The 21,795-nt window shown below is 34.3% G+C and overlaps 1 protein-coding gene across 10 annotated transcripts in view; it reads right to left on the bottom strand.

Annotated features, from left to right (window-relative positions):
• Positions 1 to 21,795, bottom strand: part of CNKSR2 (connector enhancer of kinase suppressor of Ras 2) — a 265,333-nt gene that overhangs the window by 82,277 nt on the left and 161,261 nt on the right. For 3 of the 10 annotated variants that reach the window (XM_019666991.1, XM_019667049.1, XM_019667023.1), the window contains 3 exons: positions 21,510 to 21,554; positions 5,373 to 5,462; positions 3,574 to 3,788 (listed from right to left, as the gene is read on the bottom strand). In XM_019666991.1, the coding sequence (XP_019522536.1) occupies positions 3,574 to 3,788; positions 5,373 to 5,462; positions 21,510 to 21,554 (350 nt within the window). The remainder of the gene's footprint in view (positions 1 to 3,573; positions 3,789 to 5,372; positions 5,463 to 21,509; positions 21,555 to 21,795) is intronic. The other 7 variants (XM_019666999.1, XM_019667058.1, XM_019667032.1 and 4 more) reach the window with 3 other exon arrangements.

Genomic DNA, 21,795 nt, shown 5'->3' with positions numbered 1-21,795 from the left:
GAAAAAATATATAAACTGGAATGACAGACATATGGAATAAAATAAAATGTGTATTTTACAATATCATAAACTTCTAAACCTTCTTTATTATTATATAAAAATTTCTGCCCTAATTGCTAAAAGAAATGAGTCAAACACTAAAGCAAAACTGTATTTGCCTTGCTTTGTGTATTTATTGGGCTGTTTTCCAAAACAGACCAAGGAGGATTATAATCTAGGTCTGCTTGTAAGGAACACTCCCCTCCCCTGTTCCCCTCCCCACACTTTTAGTAAATTGTTTAAGGTTATTTAATGCTGATATGATCCTGCTATGAAATTCAACTAAATTTTCTCTAAATTTGAACTCATTTAAACTCATTCTGAATTTGAACTCAGACCACATGGAGCCAATATTACAGCAGAGATAGCAGCCTATGAAACGCAGTACTCAGTGTTCACAGTCCTCTTCCACTTATGTTCTATTCCATTAAAAATGGCTGAGTATCCAAAGGAATAATTGGCAAGAATGAAGATTAGTGGTTCCTTGTGATGGTGATTGGATTACATATTCATATTGACCTTCTGTTTCAAGAAATTTCACATAAGGAAAGATCCTTTCATTTGTAAATAAGCATGTATAAACAGGTAAAACAAGAAAGCAAGAATTCCTGTGAAATATAAGAAGCAACCATTTAAGTGTAGGTCTAGGCAATTTGAACTACAATTCTTTGTAGTCTCAGCAATAGATCATACTGAACACTTGTGCTTTATAGAAGCAACAGCTCTGTATGTTTTTCTGAACTTCATAAAAAATAGTAATACAGAGCAAAAGGGAAATCTGGGGACAAATAAATCTAGGTACTGAAAATGTTATTAAAATCAACACATGAGGGTACCTGCTTCTTAAAGTCAAACTTTTTCAAAACTCACACATTGAGCCATTAAAGTACAAAGTCGTTTGTGTATGGAATGCCTACCAGGCACGCAGCACCAGGGTAGAGTGTGGAAAGATCGCTGCAGTAGGTGATTTGGGCTCTAGTTCTTACTCTTACACTTTTTTTGCAACACAGCTTTGGGTAGATCACTTAACCTTTCTGAGTTTGAGTTTTGTCATTTGCAAATACGGTTGTTGTGAGGTACAAAAGACAAAATATGGAAACTCCCTTGATAACTGTGAAAGTAATAAACACATGCAAGTTAAGGTCTTCAAGGGAGCTTACAGTCTAGTAAAAAAAAAAACCACCAGAGAATGTTCTTTTTGAATACTGATTATAGGCATCTAACATGCTCGTTGGGGTTAACAATTCTTTAGCTTCGTTTACAACCAGAGAATAGAGTTAGAAAGCATCCAGCCTTCTACTCTGGGATTAGTGGGTCAGTGGTACATGGGAGGGCTTCCCTCATGATTAACAATATTCCTTACTCTGTGCTGCCCCTCTGTCAAAAATCAGTTGGTACACCTGAAACTAACAATAAAAAAAAAAGAATGAAAAAAAAATCAGTTGGGATAAATATTATCTATCTGGCAAATATCATGTTATAGACTTAGGACACATAGTAAAAGAAGGAGGCAAAAGTAGATTCTCATTTCTTTCTTGGAATAAAATTCAAGGAGTGAAGTTACTGGACCAGGTTCTTGATACGTATAACTAAATAATGTCCTTCAGAAAGGTGGTAACAATTTATACTCCTGGAGAATACTCACGGTATTCCTAATTACCAGGTCGAGTCACCTAGTTTAATAACTCAAAGTCTACAAGACTCATCTGTCTAATTTCCTGCCTCAAACAGCATATTCCTTTGTGGATGTGCAAGACAGGATGGCACAGGCTGAGTGTTTAAATGCACCTTCAATGGCTTACTGTTCCTCTTAGGCTAAATCCAAGCTTTAATAGTTTACACGCTTTGGGTAAACTGGCCTCTTCTTCACTCTCCAGCCTCGTCTCTCACTACCAACTTCCCTCTCAAATAGGCCAGCTGTCTCTTATGTTTAGATCCTTGTTCAGGCTATTAGGACCAGAGTGCCGGATTCTAGAGGGAGCTCAGTGTTCAGACAGTATTTCTGACTAGTGATAGCAAAAGTGACCCTCTTCATACAGCTAAGAGTATTGATTTCAGACTGACTGCAAATATGTGTGGAAAAAAAGCAATAATTTGTCAGTCATTCAAAGGAGCAGGTTTTGATACGGGTGCTGCTCTCTCTTGGAGAGGAAGAGGCTTGCGGGTATGTGACTGGGGATGGGAGGGTAGAGAATGACCACCGAGGAGTGCAAAGTGGATTCCTACTTCCATCCAAATAAATGAATATAGTTTTCTACACTCTAGTTTTATGAGAGAGCTATAGAATAAACAGATGATTTTAAAAATTTACTCAGAAAAGCAACTCAAGTATAAATTATTAAATCTTTCAAACCTTGTATGCCTAGATGGTATATCTTCTATCAACAGTGACAGATTAAAAGTTCTTGATACTCTGAGCATTTAAGCGTATTTTTTCAAAATACTTAAAAACTTGGAGTCTATGTTTTTCAAGGGCTCCTAATAAGAAGCTATATTTCATTGGCACAACAAACTCCCCTTTAAGCAAAATGGTATAAAATGAGTTCATTCGATCAGTTGAGTGTTCTGGTTAACAAGATTCTCAGCCTCCACACTGCCATTGTGTGAATTTCTCGTCATTTTCCGGCCTGGGCTTAATGATCCTGCCTTTGGCCTCCTATCTCTTGATCAATGCTCTGCACCAGAGCTATCCAACAAGCCAATCTTATCATGACAAGTCCCCAGTTCAAAATTCTTCAATAGCTCTTTATCACAGCAGAAGAGCCAAAGTCTTTATCATAAAATTCCTAATCTAAGCCCACCAACCTCTCTAGGCTCATCTACTATCCCGTCGTTACATGCTGCACCTCAATTTTTAACAAACCAGTAATTCTGAGCCATGTGAATTCCCTAGAATATGCCATAGTCTCACACATTTGTGGCGCACCTCCATATGTCTTCCCACAATACTAACACTCATCTTTCACTCTTCACTCAAATGCTCCCCATTCTGAAGCCTTTTCTAACTTTCCCAGAAGGCTAGGGCCCTCCTTCTCCTATGTTCCTCCAATACTTCTTGCACCCACCCATTATAAACATCAAATTATACTGAGACTCTCGGTGTGTCTTTCTCTCCATATAGCAGTAAGCTATGTCTTTCCATTTTTACCTCGAGCACCATGCTCCACGTCTAGTAGATGTTCATTTTTAAATAAAATCATGAATATATTAAAAATCCTACATTTCATGTTGACTTTTACAGCTATATAATCATGGTGTATTATTTTACTGATGATTAATCAGCTAATTAATTATTATTGTCCATGAGTTCTGTAAACATTAGGTTATTTCATTAAAAATCTAACCTGCTATAACATTTGAACTAATGGAACATCTGAAGAACAAATCAATAAGCTATCATGCTTTTTTTAAGGGCATAAACTAAAAACTTAAGATCTTTTGTGAAAATCTGGCAATAAGATAAAGATAATCTGGAATTTACCCCAAAGAGTCTCCCAACAAAAGCTGTATCACAGAGTCTGAAATTTTACTTACATGGTATAGTGTGGTCTCCGGCACAGGTGTGCCCATGATGTCTTGTCTCAATGCATCCATTTGCAAACTAGGTAGCAATGAATAGTGAGTCGGGCTATTACTCTTATCACCCTTCTTTTTAGACTTCTTCCCCGTGTCTTTTTTGCTGTTTCTTTGAAACATGTATTCTTCTTGAGCAATTTTTTCATTGCTCATATATCGGAGTAGAGAGTTTTCTATATAAAAAGAGATAAATATACCAATGTAAGTATGTAAATATTCCAAATTTACCATTCCTTCCTAATTGTGCTATAAGATTTCATTTCAGAAATGTAACTTGATTTGATTTATAAAAGATCTATGTAGTGGAAATATAGAGGATCTTAATTATTTGGGATCATAGGGCAATAAGAAATAGACAGCCTATAAAGTATATCTCTAAGTTTTGTCTCTAGACCAAATATGTCAGAATCACCCGCAGAACCTGAATCAGAAGTTCCGGGTGTGTGGCAGATAAAACCTTTAACGAGTTCCCACAGGGGGATTCTGCTAAAAGTTGATGACAAACATTGACCTTCGGTAGGCTAGCTATCATCCCTGGAGATGTTAGAGCCCACATTATGAACCAATAGTCAGGAAACTTAGTTCATAAAATCTATGCTTAAATTGATAGTCAGCATTTAGTACTTCATAAGGCTTTTTTCTCAAAGATGTCCCAAAAGAGTGACTCAGAGATGCGATATGATAAGCATTTCTCTTGATTTTTTTCTTGATTACTTCTATAAAACAAATGACGTTAGAAACTGAAGTCTGGAATATGAAATGAACACATAGATGCAAAGGAATCTGTCAATGTTCCTGTATTTACCAACATTTTCAGAAATGCCCGCTCCATATAACAAGTGTTAAGAAGACTGATGAAGCAGATATTCATGCTTGCTATGCCTGTGCGGTCTGTGGATCTGTGTAGTAATGAAATAAATTCTGTACATTGGCTAGAAATAACAGGCAAATGGGTTAAACATATCGTGAAGGAAGCTTGGTGAGTTTAGGTTTTATGAATTGTTTTTTGCTTTGCTTTGATTTGCTTTATTTTTCATCTACAACGTTGTGACTCTTGATTCAGAAAGTGGAAGTAGCAGCATGATGCACTGGGCCCACCATACCTACACTTGGTTGAATCCCCTTTAGTTGTGAGTGAGACTTTCAGTTGCTCTCTTTATTGATCACCTCAATAGCAGGATAAGTGAACATAAAAACTTACTTTTGGTAGATACTTCAAGTGTATCCCACCCCCAAAGAAAGAAGATAACCCTGAACAGCAAACAGAAGAGAAAAACAAAACGAAACAGGTTTTTCCCAAATCTGTATGGTTTTCAGTAGATTCACTGGCCCAGTTTCTATTAGCTTTTATCCATGTGCTTCAATGCTCATTTTAAGGCTGTATTAATATAAAAGGAGTGAGGTTGCACTGCGGACGAATGGGGACTGATCACAAACTCTTTCTATTCACTGAACTTTTATGCAGTTTCACACTTCTGACCTTGTTTTCCAAATACTGACTTTCAAATAACAATCAGATATCCATTTTTTACGTTATGTTTTTCTACCCTGAATCCCTTAGGAGGCATTCAGAGAAGATATCTACTTAATAATAGATCAAGATAGTCAAATGTTGGTCTGAGTTGGTTTAGGTGTACCATAAAGTCACTGAGAGAATGAAAAGTTTTCCACTGAGTACATAATATCCTATTTAAAGAACATTGAAATTGCTTTTTGTTCCAACAACCCAGCCTACACTGAAATTCTAGAACACTTACCTCTTCTACTATCTCTCTTCATCTTATTTGGATCTTCATAGTCCCCCACCCAATTATATTCCACTGGCATAGATATAGGTCGTAGCTTGCCTAAACACAGAGAACAAAATTCACATCACATTGTTTTTCTTCCCCATGTCCGCTTAAACTTACACTGAGTTTTAGCTACATTCTGCAAAACACACTCACTCATATGCAACATTATGGTTGGCATTTATGTAGATGAAAAATATGTGTGTTTTGAGCCAGAAGGTGAAACTGCCTGTGGCAATTGGCCAGGTGATAATTCAAACATAAGGCACTTTTTCTATAAATAATAAAGAATAGCCCAGGCTTGCTCTCTTAGGAGCCCCAGACTTTGAGGGTGGTCCTTTACAAAGAGGATCATCATTTCAGTGATTTTTGTTTCATTTTCATTAACTGGATTTGTTTTATTCTCCAACGCCCAAGTGTCTACATCTTGATAGCTGATCTCCAAGATAGTAGCCCATTGTTCTAAATCTGCCTGTTTCATGTTGGAAGATCACAATGCTAACTTCCCATCTTCACAGCCTCCTAACTCCTATTACCATATACATTACAGATATCACCATACTTCAGCAATATGGCTAGATTCTCTTTCAAGGCCTATAGCTGGGTCAGCCCCAAGCATCTCTTCTGCTATTGTGAATAAGTCTAGTTTCCAGATCTAAGTGTTCACAGCTTTGGCCTGTCCAATTTCCCTCTAGGTCTGTATTCTTACTAAACAGTATTTTACTTTAGCAAGCAAAACTCATGGCATAGACTTCAAGGATAACTTTTTGGTGAAGCTCCAGTGTATTATTTTTGACTAACTTGAAATTCCCAAAGCAAAATACAGCCAAAGAAAATAATACAGTAGTTTAAAAAGAATACCTAGCACAATGCCCAGCATATAAGAGCTGCTTAATAAATTCTGAATGAATGTAAAGCAGACTCACACAGGACTGGATCATAATAATGATGATGATTATGACCATGATAATAATATAACAGCTATATATCATTTACCATATGTCACATACTATCTAAGCATTTTATAAGTATTAAATTGTTTAATTCTCATAATTATGAGAAGTATACTGTCATTACCCTCATTTTACCAGATGAAGAAACTGAGGCAGGTTATGTAACTTGACCAAGGACACACAGATTGTAAGTATGTAGCATTGGGGTTCAAAGTCTTGCACTCAAATACTACTTCTGCCATAACTCTTGGTGACTTCAATATCCACCCTCCAATATTTTGGCCTCTCAGTTCCTTGAGGTTCTCTCCTTTATCCATTCTTGTGGCCATATGCTTAATCTTGTAATTTGCAAAGGCTGTACTCCCTCCCAGGATCCCGTTTTCCTACTACCACTTTCTGTATTTCTAGTGCACTCCTACAACACTCCAAGTCCTTCCTCCTTTAATCTACTGATCTTCCCACCTTCCTACGCCTCTTGGTCACCTTATGTCTTCTTCACTTCCCTCCTTGCCCAGCTAAATTTCACAATCAATTACCATGATCAGTCCATATAGTATTAAAAAAAAAACTCTGTTAGGAGACTTCTAATTCTGTTCTTAAGGAAATGTGCCAACTTTATGGCTTATAATTATGTACACTGATATATTGGGTTGTCGGAAAAATTTATGATGCATTTTTGCAATGAAAAACATAGAAAAAATATGTCATGACTTTTCCAACAACTCAATAGTTTACTTAGTATATTCTGCTAAACTCTTGGAAAGTCTGAAGATGAACTGGACTTGATAAAGTTATTTATGAGCCCAAAAGGCAGTGTTTATTTAATGGCTTCCTTTCAAGATGTGCAAACAACTTTAAAAACGATCACCTAAGATTCTAAAATTCTCATGGAGTAGACCTCTATACTTATACAGAGGGAATTTAGGTGACTTGATGCAGCTCAGTATATTCTGCCCACAGTGGGTGTAAAGGTTTTAGGGAAGGTCTCCTTTTGTCATGTCTACTCAACTGCTTTGCAGAATCAGTCCTCCAGATTTTCAATGTTATGAATGCTGTATTTTCAAACATTTCTTTAGTGTCTGGTATTTAAAATAAACCCCATTTCAGCATGGGGACTGAAACTGAAGCAGTGAAGAGCTCTAACACTGTTTATACATGTCAACAAGAGAATCTTTTGAAAAGTAAAAACTTCAAAAAATAAGCAGTTGTTTTACTTGCTCTATATGTGATATATATAGATATATAGATATGTACATCTATATATGTATACACACATATATACATATATAAACTAGTTCATACTTTCCAAAAATTTGATTGGTTGTTTGGAGTCAAATATATGTGCTCAAAAACAAGAATAAACATACTTCACACACAGCATACAAAATATATAATTGTCGTCACTGTATTTTGAGGCTATTTTCTCTGAGATTCTCATGGAGCTAAGTCATTGAGGCATATAATTAAGCCTTTAATATGTCTGGTTATATCATTAACCTAGGAAAAAATTTTGCAGAAGATTTAATAACTGACTTTTCATGGAGTGATTTTTAAAATCAGAAGTATGCTGTACACTACTAATACAAAATTGAGGAAAATATATTGAATAACAGAAAAATGAGTTAAAAAGTCTACTAAAATTTACTTTTGGGGGAACATCAAGCTTTTGCTTTTACTAGTTATAAAGTTATGAATTTAGCAATGCAAGTCAAAATAAGTATTTTAAAATGTAGAATATTATTTGCTTAGTTATAAGAAGTAATGTTGCTTATAAGTATTACTCCTTTTATAAATTTTTCATTGTACTAAAATACTGAAACAGACTTAAACATTTAAAGTAATAACATATATAAATAGCCATCTTTGGCAAATTGAAAAATAGACAATTGCTTAAATGATTTCTAATTCCAATTACACAGATCTTTGATTGTAGCTTGGAAATGTTTGCCACTGTATGTACAGCAGTATTTCAATTCCATAAGACAGCAAATTCCAAATGGAAAAAGAACTTTATGGTTTGATGCTGTAGTGCTCTTGGTAAAGAAAAAAAGAGTACTATAAACATTACTGTTAGATTTAACTCAAATGTACACTATTATTATATTAAAAAGATTTCTGTGCTTGTATGACTTTTTAAGGTTCATTAAATTAAATCCATCTGATTCATTCCTATGGAAATATACATAAATGAATATATTTGAAAAATAATCTGGAAAATTTTAAGATGTCTCCTTTAAGTAGTAACACTTGTTTGGGATTAAAATTAATAATAGTCAAGAATATAGTAAAAAAATGAAGATAAGAGCCCATTTGAAAATTTTACTAACCATTTCCTCTTAGAGTGATTTTTTTATTCCTCTAAGCATAAAACACTAATTGTAGAGTTCATCTGATATCCTGTCCTAAGCCCTGTGATATCTTTATGCTAGTGTCTTATAGTTAAACTTCTATTTTGTTACCTGGCTTTTCCTATTGGTTGCATATCTGGAGCTTTCTAACTGGAATCTCCATCAAGGCAGGAATTGTGTGCTATTTTTCTTACTGTATTCTAATAAATGCAGTAGAGGTAAAAACATAAGTATTTTTGGATTTTTTTGAATTTTATTCTGAAATTGATGGCAAGCAGTTTTTTATTATAAACTATATATAGCTAGAATTAAACACAAATAGAACACTAAATGTAATTTTAAGAATATTGACAATGATGGAGTGTTTTATAATGATCTATCTGAAATACGTAACTGCTATTCTTTAATACTAGTGTACAGAATTGCTTGAAAATAAACTTTTCATTAAATAATAAAGCATTTTCAGTGCTATTACAAACGCCACAGTTCCCTTGGACAGAGTTAATTGCTTATTCTTCTGGACTCCCTTAGCTCTTTCCTAGTGCCTTTGGTATATGATCCTTATTATATTGTATTGTATCTGTCTGTTTATAGGTTTTTCTACTTTTTGGCAGAAACTAGGTCGTATATATCTTTGTTATGAATGTTCCTTGCACAGACTCTGACCCGGAGCAGGTATTTATTAAATTTCTTTTGAATGCTTGAATGAAAGGCTGCTAGACATTAGGGATATTCCAAATTACTGGGTTGTTGTTCACTGGATCCTATTCCCTCTTACCATCTTAAGGGCACGTCTTGAGCAATCCTACCTTCTTTCTCGTGCTGCATCAATTTCTTTCCTTTCTACCCAATGATTCCCATTAGTATACAAACATACTGTAATTTTGCCTAACTTAAACAAACAAACAAACCTTTTCACCTCCTAACCACCATCCATGTACCACCTTATTTCTTTGCTCCACTTTACAGAAAAATTCCTAAAAGCCTCATTTATATTCCCAGCCTCCGATTCTTTTCCTCTTCCTCTCTTTTTTTCTAGCTTTATTGAGGTAAGATTGAAAAATAAAAATGTTATATATTAAGGTTGTGCAACATGATTTTTAAGGTGTACAATGTGATGATTTAATATACATATACATTGTGAAATGATTACCACAATCAAGTTAACACATCCTTCACATCACATAGTTACCATATTTTTGTGTGTATGTATGTGGTGAGAACTCTTAAGATCCACTCTCTTAGCAAATTTCAAGTATACAATGAAAAACATTATGGAGGTTCCTCAAAAAATTAAAAATAGAACAACCACAAAACTCAGCAGCCCTACTTTTGAGTATATATCCAAAAGAAATGAAATTTGTATCTTGAAGAAATATCTGCACCCCCATGTTCACTGCAGCATTATTTATAATAGCTGAGATATGAAAACAACCTAAGTGCCCATCGATGGATGAATGGATAAAGAAAATGTGGTATATGTAAACAATGGAATATTTTTCAGCCATAAAGAAAGGAATCTTGCCATTTGTGACAACATGGATGACCCTCAAGAGCATTATGTCAAGTGAAATAAGCCAGACACAGAAAAACAAAAACTATATGACCTCACTTATGTGTGGAATCTCCTCCTTTCTCTTGAACTTTCACCAGTTAAGCTCTTGTCCCAACAACTCCAGCAAAACTGCTATTGTCAAGGTGAGTAGTGCCTCCATGTTGCTAAATCCAATAGACAATTCTCAGAAACCTTGACTTTTGTGATTTACAGCATTTGACACAGAAGATTACTCCCTTCTTGGAAACACTTTCTTTACCTGGAACTCAGGACACTGTCCTCTGGTTTTCCTCCGCTCTTCTCTTCCTAAATTCACATGCATCCTTCAAATCTAAGCAAAAATGTAATTTCCTCAGGGACACTTCCTTAACCTCTTATGCTAGGTGGGACTTCTCTGCATTTGTACACATTGCAGTTTTTCTTCATAGTATGCCAATTATAGTTTTAAAAAAGTATTTATTAAATTAGTTGCTTCAATTCTGTCCCCCTTCTAGAATGTAAACTTCACAAGGGAGAGAAATTTCTGTTTATTGTGGTATCTCTAGCACTTAGCATAGTGTCTTAAACAGGGAACCTTCCTCATACACTGGACCAAAAAAAGTCCAAGTTATACCATCAGTTTCTATTTTCATAGTTTCCTTCTCCTCCTCCTGTCAACTTTCCATTCCCCTCCCTCTTATTTGTATTTCCCTCTCCCTCTCTTGCTTGCTTAGAAGGTAGTATGTCAGCCTGACCAACCTCCTACATTTTTCTAACAAACTGAGCCTTAGAGAGTTGTTTGGTAATCAAGTCAGAACTAGAAGTCCTGTTCCCTGATTTCTTATCTAGAAACATTCCCATATGAAGGTACCCATGGTGTCTGTTGAAATACTACATTGCTACTTTTTTCAATTGTATCTTTTTTTGAAAACTCTCTTCCATAATATGCTAAAATAATTAAGTTTCAGGGTTATCAAAAGCACCTGAGAGGCAATCTTCTCTCTTACAGTTGCCAAAGGAAAAAAGACCGCAGAGAAATTAGTCTGACATACACTTTAATGCTCACAAAAAAGCTTTCTCTACAGTCTAAGAAGAAAAAAATATATACATATACACACATATACACATCTGTTCTGAATATTTAGCCAATATTTTGATGAGAATGAGTAGAGTAAGGAATGTTAAGCTATAAGCATGCCACATACACCCATCAAATTTCCCACATACCAGACAGAAAAATTACTTTCAGATGGTTGACTGCATTTCTAGGAAAACATCCCAAGGTTATTTAAGGTAGAGAATCACACATTTAAAAAGGAATAAAACTAAATTAAATGGAATGTCAGTTTTTTTTAAGGTTAAAGGCAACATATCTTGGTTTAATAAAATAAGTAAGAACAAGCACTTTGATTTTTAGGGCCATATTTTTGAAATTGCTATATCTTGTTCATGAATTTTCCTACTGGTTTCTAAAAGTGATATGGATTTTAAATGCAGAGTGAAAAAACTGTTGAATGAGAAAATGTTAAACTGCATCAAATATTATATGGAGTTTTTAACATTTGATGCCAAGACTAATTACATTTTGAACCAAATCATCTTTTGTAAACATTCCACCAAGAGAACAAATGTGCCCTACACATCGGAGTTCAGAAAGACCGATTTTTCATATTTGAGATGTTGCCAATGTGCACAGAGACAATTCTTGTACATTAGAGGGTGTGGTAAAACTGGGAAGAATTCAGATGCCTTAAAGTACTAAGTGGAAAAGAGTTCCTAGCTCCTTCTGGAAGTGGGTAAACAAACAAACAAAAAGCTCTGCTAATATACTTTTGCCCCTTGCTGTGCTCAGCAATAGGAGTGGACAAGAAAGATGATATGAGCATGTAAATATTATTTGGTTAAAATCATCCTGTTTTCAAGTTAAATAACTACAAATTAAAGCAATCTATTTTTTAAATCTTAGTAAAGCAGTGGCTTGAAAATCTTACCAACATATTAAAAAAGATAGTCATCCTTTCTCATGAAAAGTATAAAAGACAAGGATTAAGACCATCAGTTGAAGACTCAATTGAAATAAACAAAGTCACATCTTATAATAACTTTATAATTCCTTTCACATATTTTTTCCCTTTGGGACCCTGTTAATCAGTGAAGCTAGCAAGAAAGGTAGAGATGAAAAACTTAAGACACACTGAAGTAAATTTCTCAGGATTTCACTGATAATTAGTATTGAAGTCAGCCTGTAAATACAGACTTTCAACTTCTTATCCCAGTGCTTTTTTCACTATATCATTTTGACTTGGTGATGAATTTAAGACCATTGCATTTAAAGAAAAATCCAATTCATTTTTCTTCAAAAATAATTCGATGACATGTCTGATTACTGTTTTTGTTGTTGTTGTTTAAGTGTCTTCCCAGTCATGTTACAACTGTTGCAAAAAATTCATAAGGCTGGGTGAAGAGCTAATGGAGGATTAGAACACAAACCATGGCTGTATCTTTGTATTTGCTGTCCATCCCTTTAAAAAGATGGAAATCAAATTGGGTTGATATGATGTGTTACTTATACAACAATACTAGGTTGTTATATATTCTTTTATTTATTTTTATTTATTTATTTATTTATTTTAGCTGAGCCATCCTGCCACCTGTTAGCAGCTCAGCGGCAGCTCAGCTCGGGCCGTGAATCAAACCAGGGACCCTGTTGCTCAGAGCTCACACTCTTGAGTGAGCTCTTAACCAACTGAGTCACTCGGCCGGCCTTATATATACTTTTAAATGGCTGTATATTATTTTAATTATTTGCTCTAATGTCTTCAGTCATTATGATTATCAGTGTGCAATTTTTAGTCACCTATTCTTTTATTAGATTGGATGCAACACTTGATATTGTCTATCCTCAGGGATCTACTTCCTCCATGATTTCCAGCAAATTGTTTTGCAGTGATACCAGTAATTCTGTAAGAAGCCTGGAGTACAGAACTCCATGCACTGATCCTTCCAGTTAGTATTTGTTACTTTAGTTGGGACTTTTATCACAAATAAGATTTAGTCTAGAAAATGAATTTTTTGCAAGATAAAAATGAGGATGACATCCAACAAGCCATCTGCTAGGGTATGCTTCAACTTAAAAAGTTTTTTCAAATGCTTATCTGTAAGTCAGCTGCTGTTTGGAACGTGAAATACAAAGACATTTTATCATTGATACGGGTCTTTAAAAAGAGCCACAAACACCTATTTCAGCATTTCCCAAAATATGTTCCATCAAACATTAGTTCCATTAAAAGTTTAATAAGTATTTTATGACAAAACCCAAAAAAGATTCAATGCACAAATAAATTTGGGAAACAATAAGCTAACTCAAATTCAATGAGACTTTCAAACCCTTTAGTATGCTAACGTACTTATTAATCTCCAAGAAGGGGATAAAATAAGCAGAGCTTCTTAATTTTATTTAACCACATAACCTCTTTTTTTTCACAAAAATTCTCTTTCAGAATTAGTAATCTGAAGAACATATTTAGGAAAATGCTGGATTATTTAAGCCATATTGTGATTTGAAAGCTAACACTAACCACTCTATTTAAATTTTTCCTAGCTGCCATTTATTACATTTTTTGCCATAAAGGAAAATGCATTCTGATTTTAAGTAGGGACAATGGGTACACTATTTTGGCCTAGAGAATATACTAACTGTGAATAAATGTAGGTCTATCTTTCCTGAGCAATAACTTGCTGGATTCTTTGAATAAAAACAAAAGGGCCATTGGCCTGTGTCATACAAGGGCTCTTTGATTTTCGAGTCATATATACCTACTTTTGCATTCAATTTGTCTGCAGTTGATTCTTCTCAAATTAGCTGGGGTTTGTCAACAGCAACATTTTACATTTGGGACTGCATCATTCTTTATTGTTGGGAGCTGTCCTGTTCATTGCAGGATGTTTAGTAGTATCCTGGGCCTCTACCCAATAGATGCCAGTAGTACCTCCACCCCCAGTTATGACAACTACAAATGTCCTCAGAAACTGCCAGATGTTCTCTGGGAGACAATACTGACAAGAGTTGAGAATCACTGAGTTAGGCTGTTTCTATTCTTCGTTTGTCCATTTTGTCTTTAGGGGAAGCAGTATTTCACCTAGTTCATATCTTTCTGCTGATTAATTCATCTGAAGAGTTTCTTTTTTCCTCTGATAGTTGCATCAGCATTGTTGATTTGATTTGCTAATCTTTCCATTTTATTCACATGTTAATGCTCTGGAACTTTATTAATAGTTCTTTTTTCTTATTCTTACTGTTTATCTATTACCTAGTATCTTCAATTCTTTCAGGGTGATCTCTTCTTGCCACATTTCATTTCTTTGAGAGTCTCCAACTATTTTACTTTACAAATTATTCTCTCTCTCTTTCTCTACTTTTAACTCTCTATCTTTTTTTAGAAACCAACCTTAAACTTTAAAAAGGTGTGTGGTCTGTTTTTGTTGCAACTGCAAAAGGAATTTCTTTTTTCATTTCTTTTTCTGAAATTTCATTGTTGGTATACAGGAATGCAATAAATTTTTGTACATTGATTTTTGTATCCAGAAACTTTACTGTATTTGTTTATTGTATCTAATAGTTTTTGGTGGAGTCTTTAGGGTTTTCTACACAAAGAGCCATGTCATCTGCAAACACTGACATTTTGACTTTTTTATTCCCAATTTGGATGCTTTTTATTTCCTTCTTTTGTCTGACTGTTCTGGCAAGGACTTCCAATACTATGTTGAATAACAGTGGTGATAGGGGACATCCCTGTCTTGTTACTGATCTTAGGGGAAATGCTTCCAGTTTTTCACCATTAAATATAATATTAACTGACCTCGTCATATATGACCTTTATTATGTTGAGGTACTTTACTTCTATACCCATTTTATTAAGTGTTTCAATCATAAAATACCCAGGAATAAACTTAACAAAAGATGTGAAGGACCTATACACCAAAAACTATAAGACATTATTAAATGAAACTAAAGAAGATGCAAAGAAATGGAAAGATATTGTGTGTTCATGGATTGGAAGAATCAACATAGTAAGATGGCCATAATACCCAAAGCATATACACACTTTATGCAATCCCCATCAAAATCTGGCATTTTTTTTTAAGAAATAGAGCAAAAAAAATCATCAGATTGGTATGGAATCATGAAAGACCCTAAATAGCCAAAGCAATCCTGAGAAAAAAGAACAAAGCTGGAGGTATCATACTCCTTGACTTCAATTTATACTACAAAGTGACAATAATCAAAACAGCATGGCATTGGCAGAAAAACAGACACACAGACCAATGGAATAGAATTGAGAACCCAGAAATTAACCCACATACATATGGCCAGATAATTTTTGACAAAGGATTCAAAAATACAATGGAGAACGGAAAGCCTGTTTAAAAAAATGGTGCTGGGAAAATTGGAAAGCCCTGTGCAAAAGAATGAAACTAGACAGCTATTTGTCACCATACACTAAAATAAAATGGATCAAAGACCTAAATATAGGACCTGAAACAATAACTTGTGTAGAAGAAAACATAGATACTAAACTTATGGACCTTGGTCTTAGAGAGAATTTTGACCTCAAAGGCAAGGGAGTTAAAAGCAAAAATAAATGAATGGGACTAAAAGAAACCATCAACAAAACAAAGAGGCTACTGACTGAATGGGAGATATTTGCAAACAACACCTCCAATAAGGGGCTAATATCCAAAATATACAAAGAACTCATAACACTCAATAACAAAAAAAACTCATAAACAATTCCATTAAAAAATGGGTAGAGGACCTGAACAGACACGTCTCCTAAGAAGACATAGAAAATGGCCAACAGATATATGAAAAAATGCTCATCTTCACTAGCTATTAGGAAAATGCAAAGCAAAACCACAGTGAGATACCACTTCACACCTCAATGGCTATTATCAACAAGACAAGTAATAACAAGTGTTGGAGAGATTGTGGAGAAAAGGGAACTCTCATACACTGTTGGTAGGAATGTAAAGTGGTACAGCCACTGTGGAAAACAGTATGGAGGTTCCTCAAAAAATTAAGAATAGGATTTTCATATGACCCAGAAATCCCTCTTCTGGGTATCTACCCTCAAAATCTGAAAACATTTATTTGCAAAGATATATGTACCCCTATGTTCACTGCAACATTATTCACAGTGGCCAAGACATGAAAACAACGAAAGTGTCCTTCAATAGATGACTGGATAATGAAGATGTGGTACATATATACAATGGAATACTACTCAGCCACAAGCAAAGGTGAAATACTGCCATTTGCAACAATATGGATGGATCTTGAGATTATCATGCTTAGCGAAAATAGATCAGACAGACAAAGTCGAGAACCACATGAATTCACTCATGTGGGATATAAAATGAAAAGCAACAAACAAACAAGATAATCAAACTAACAAAAACTCATAGACATAGATAATAGTTTAGTGGTTACTGGTAAGTGGGGAGGGGGGTGGTAGAAGAGGGAAAGGGTCAAATATATGGTGATGGAAGGAGAACTGACTCTGGGTGGTGAACACACAATGCAATATATGGATGATGTATTATAGAAATGTACACTTGAAACCTATATAATTTTATTAATCAACTAACCAATGTCACACCCAAAAATTTAATAAAAGTTAAAAAAAAAAGTGATTTACAAATAGAAAAATATTGTAAAAACTATGTATATGAGTGTCAGATAGGTACTATACTTATCGGGGGATTACTTTATAAATTATACAAATGTCTAACTATTACACTGTATACCTGAAACTAATATAAAATAATATTGAATATCAAGTATGATTTAAAAATAGTCATGGGGATATAAAGTACAGCATAGGAAATACAGTCAATAATACTGTAATAACTATGTACGGTGTCGGATGGGTAATAGACTTATTGGGGTGATCACTTTGTGAGGTATATAAATGGCTAATCACTATGTTGTTTCGTACACCTGAAACTAATAGAAAAAAAAGGAAAAGCTGTGGGGTCTGAATTGTTTTCAGAATTCTGATGCTATGAGGTTATAACTAGGCCCTTCTGCCTAGCATATGAGCTAGTGATTTCCAAAATGGAATTTACAAAAAAACACACAACACTTGGATCAGCTTCTAGTGTTATTATCTATCTGAATGCTCTTCCTTCTGCTTTTCAAAACCAAACCAAAAGAAAGGGATAAACTCTATTCATATTTCTTTGAATTGCTATAATTTGAATGGCTAGTTATTGGGTAGGTAAGAGGGACCAAATTGAGGGAATACTTCTAGCCCTTTGTCCTTTATTAAGTTCCTCTGTAGGAGAGGAGGAAGTGTTAACTTGATTCATCAGCACTTGATAATCTTTGGGATGTTTTTATATATGAGCAGCAGTAATTTATTATGCCATTTACGCACCATTTCTTCAGCAACTTCTATGAGGCAAGAACAGTGCTAAGTATTTGACACACATAACATCTCATTAAATCCTCATAAAAACACTATGAGTAGTATTGCTAATCCATTTTACAGATAAGGAAGCAAAAGCATAATTAGGTTAAGGCTCAAGTTCAAGGTCAATCGGTTATTAAAGGCCAAGCAAGTAGTGACACCAAATTCAGGTCTATATGACCTCAACACTAATGCTTTGCTTTTTCTACCAGTAAAATTATACAAATTGAAAAAGAGTGCCTTCCCTAGGTGATTACTCTAATTTTCACATTAGGAACAGACTATTTTCTCTTTCTATGCCAAAATATTGCTGAACTACTTTTTCATCAAATACATAGTCCCTTATCACTTTCAGCTTGATGTTCAAAATTATTTTGTGAAACTAACCAACATGAAGTCTTTATGAAATGTATCAAATAAGTTAAAAGGAACAGAATTCCTGTGAGTATAGTACACACCTCATATTTCTCTGTTTTTGATTCATTAATTTATATTTCTATGGTTAGTTCTTCTTTGGAAGTGGTACATTTTACTTGAACACAGACATTTTCTGTGGTTAGAATCCCGTTTTCTTTTCTCTCTAGCATAACTGATGACTGACAGCTGAATTTTTATCTGATAAGGAGGATAATTTATATTCACAAGTCACAGGAAAGAGAGCAGGCTTATATTTGGAAATAAATAAGTGTAAATGTATTAGAAATATTTGATACTTTAATAAATATTTGAAATAATTCTGTTGATTATAATTTAACTGCCCAAATGATAAAATGAAGTTGTAAGACAAAAAGAAAGGTGCTGTGGAAGTATGATAAGAGACTCTGGAACCTACAGACAATATCATCACCTCCTATTGATAAAACTCAGTTTACAGTGTCATTGCCCATAGGCCCTCCATCATGCTGCTGTAAGTCATTTTAAGCCATTTGCTATTCATGTGGATAAAAGGGACACAGTACTTGGTTTGAATGGAAAATGGTCAGGTATAATGTTACAGAAATTAATTTTTCTCAATGTACAATGTGTACAAATAACATTTATGAAGAGATTTCCAAAATACCAGCTTTGCATGCATTCATGTCCTTTTTGTGAGGTATCAGATTTTCAATAAATCAGAAGAGGTATGGATTCCTTCAAACCAATACTCACTATTCTGTAATATTATTGTAAAAATATGTTTTCCTCCTATTCTTATAAAATATGACCACTTATGGCCACAAAGGAACTCAGACAACTGTATCTACCTTTTAGCAGGTTTCTATACATATGGATAGAAATGTGCTATGATGGAATAGCAAGGAAAAGGAGTCTGTGAATAGGCAGCAAAAAGGGAAAGCTGATGGGAAATATTATGCTGAAAAGTTGCCAAGCAACTGATCTCATCAAATCTGAAACTTTGCCTTTGAAACATGAGCAGATGAGACCAAATAGTTAAAGTGATTTAATGCTATTCTTTTCTCCCCCTTTTTAATGTCACATTAAAGTTTCTTTTTTTTATTGAACTGTTTACCCCATCTTATTCTTCAAATAATTTTAAATGGTTTATATTATTATTTCGATTTACATGTTGAGATCTTTGAGTTCTTTTATTGTTTTTTCCCAGGTTATTGAGGTATGATTGACAAATAAAAATTATATATATTTATAGTATATAACATGAGGATTTGATATACATATCCATTGTGAAATGACTACCACAATCAAGCTATTCAACACCTCTATCACCTTACACAGTTAAACTCTTTTTTGTGGTGAGAATACTTAAGATCTATTCTCTTAGCAACATTCAAGTTTCTATATAATAATGACAACAGTGAAAACAAATACCTAGCACATACTTGGCACTTTTCAAGCAATTTACAACGTGTTAAAAGTCACAAAAAGTCAATGAGGCAGATATTATTATCTTCATTTAACAAATGAGAAAATTGAGGCCTAGAGTAACATCCTGGGGTAATTACATGGCAGACAGGATTACCAAGTATGGCTGAGGCTACAGCCAATAATGCTAGTAACCACCAATCTAGGTTGCTTCCCCTACTGTACTTGGGTTTCCAGAAATAATTCTTGTCTATCTTTTTGGAAAAGTAAAACCTATTTTATGCTCTCTGATTTAAAAAGAACATAATACGTTGTTGCCAATTTTATCCTTCAATTTAGCCATATTTTCCTAAAGTCTGTCAGGGCCATGTCTATGTAAATGCATGTTTATTATAGTGCCAGTAAATACAAAACAGCAGTGCAAGAACATATAAAATCAGACCTAGTTCTGTTTGCTTGAAATCAAACCTTGAATTTGGAAGGAGTAATACGATCTGGGGGAATTATTTTCCTACAATTTAGCAAATTATTTTCATCACATTTAGTTAGCTGGTAGTACAATCAACAAATATCCATGGGCACTTAATCACAGCTCTACCACTTACTAGTTGGGTCAGTTATTTAATCCTTCTGTAAAATAAGGATTCTATTCATACTTACTTCACAGGTTGTTGTGAGGATTAAATGGGTTCATGCTTTTTTTAAAAATTAAAGCTTATTGGGGTGACAACTGTTAGTAAAGTTACATAGATTTTAGTAAAGTTACATAGACTGAAGGCTTAGAACAGTGCCTGGTATACATGAAAGCACAACAGGTATTATTTAATTACTTTCTAGTAAATATATTTTAAACCTCACAATTAGAATATTTTCAAGTATTTTTCTTTACATCTGTGTTTCTTTGTCACTGTGTCTAATATCAGAGCTTTCCTAAATATTTTTGTCTTATATACTTAATTTTAATATATGGATGTACTAAGAGAATATAACAAGTACAGACATATTTAACCAAAAATCACATACTAGGCACTATATCATGTTTCTCCTTTGCTTCTCAAAATCCTGTCTAGACTCTTAGTATTTTAACTCTAAATCTCTTTGAGTAAACAGGTAATCTGGGAAGTAAAACAGGAGAGCAATAGTGGTTAAGTTCACATACTTTATGATAAGGATATTTATGACTAAGAACTAAGTTGAACACTGCAAGGCTAAAGGACTTATACACTGCATTTTAAGGTATCATGCAAGTGCTAGCAAATTAAATTACTGTCACTTCTAGAAAATATCAAACGTGAACTTTTTGGTACTTTAGGTTTTGTTGTATTACAGTTCAGCAGGATCATGTATTTTCATTATCATCATTTTTCAATCCAAGAGAATATTGTCACAATTGGGAGTCCATGTAATGGGATCACTTTATAGGTTAAAGAAGTTGTCATCTATTACTTCTTATGAAGGTTTGAAGTAATTTGTATCAGGGCCTTTAAAGTCTGGGCTGAGAGACTTATGTGAACCTTCAGATAGCAGACCTAGGTTTGAGAAGGTGCCACGTATTTGGTGGGAAAACCCAGCATTTAGAAACCCTGGATGATAACTATTCATCATTTAAAATTCAGCATAAAGGTCACTTCTACTTATGTGATTTCCCAGGCAGATGGTGGGCTTCAGCTCCTGGGCTACTGCACTACTTTGTGTGCACATCCCTACTCACCTACAATGAACGACAGTGCATCTCTATTTGTTTCTTCCCTCTGGGTTATGACTATCTTCCCAGGAGGATTTATGTTTTATTCACCTTTGCATCCCCAGTGCCTGGCTGATTTTACATATACAACAAAAATCAGCTGACCGAGTTAACAAATGAGTTAATCTTTGGGAAAATTATGGCCACAAATTCATGTGTGTGACAGGTAGGTTTTATTACTTAAGATCTGATTTTATTTTTTAAAAGGTAAATACATTAAACTGTAAGTTACCTGGAACGACCTTCAGGTTGTGCCAGGGAATCTCCACTGAAGTATCTATAAGTATCTCCATGGAAGGTTCAGATTGCATTTCAGGTTCAAAAGTTTAAAAGAAAAACTTTCAGGATCAAAAGTAAAAGAACTATTTTTTTTACTTACTTATCCCTCTTTTAAGCCTATATACATTTATTTTCTCCTCTGTTGTTTACAAAAATATATGAAATATCTACAGGATATCTTTATTTTCTTAAATTTAAACAGTATTCTATTTCATTAGGAGAAATACGATTTGTGGAAC

This window comes from Hipposideros armiger, unplaced genomic scaffold, assembly GCF_001890085.2.
Source record: "Hipposideros armiger isolate ML-2016 unplaced genomic scaffold, ASM189008v1 scaffold_13, whole genome shotgun sequence".
NCBI classification, from domain to species: domain Eukaryota; kingdom Metazoa; phylum Chordata; class Mammalia; order Chiroptera; family Hipposideridae; genus Hipposideros; species Hipposideros armiger.
This window is presented reverse-complemented; position numbering and strand designations above follow the sequence as displayed.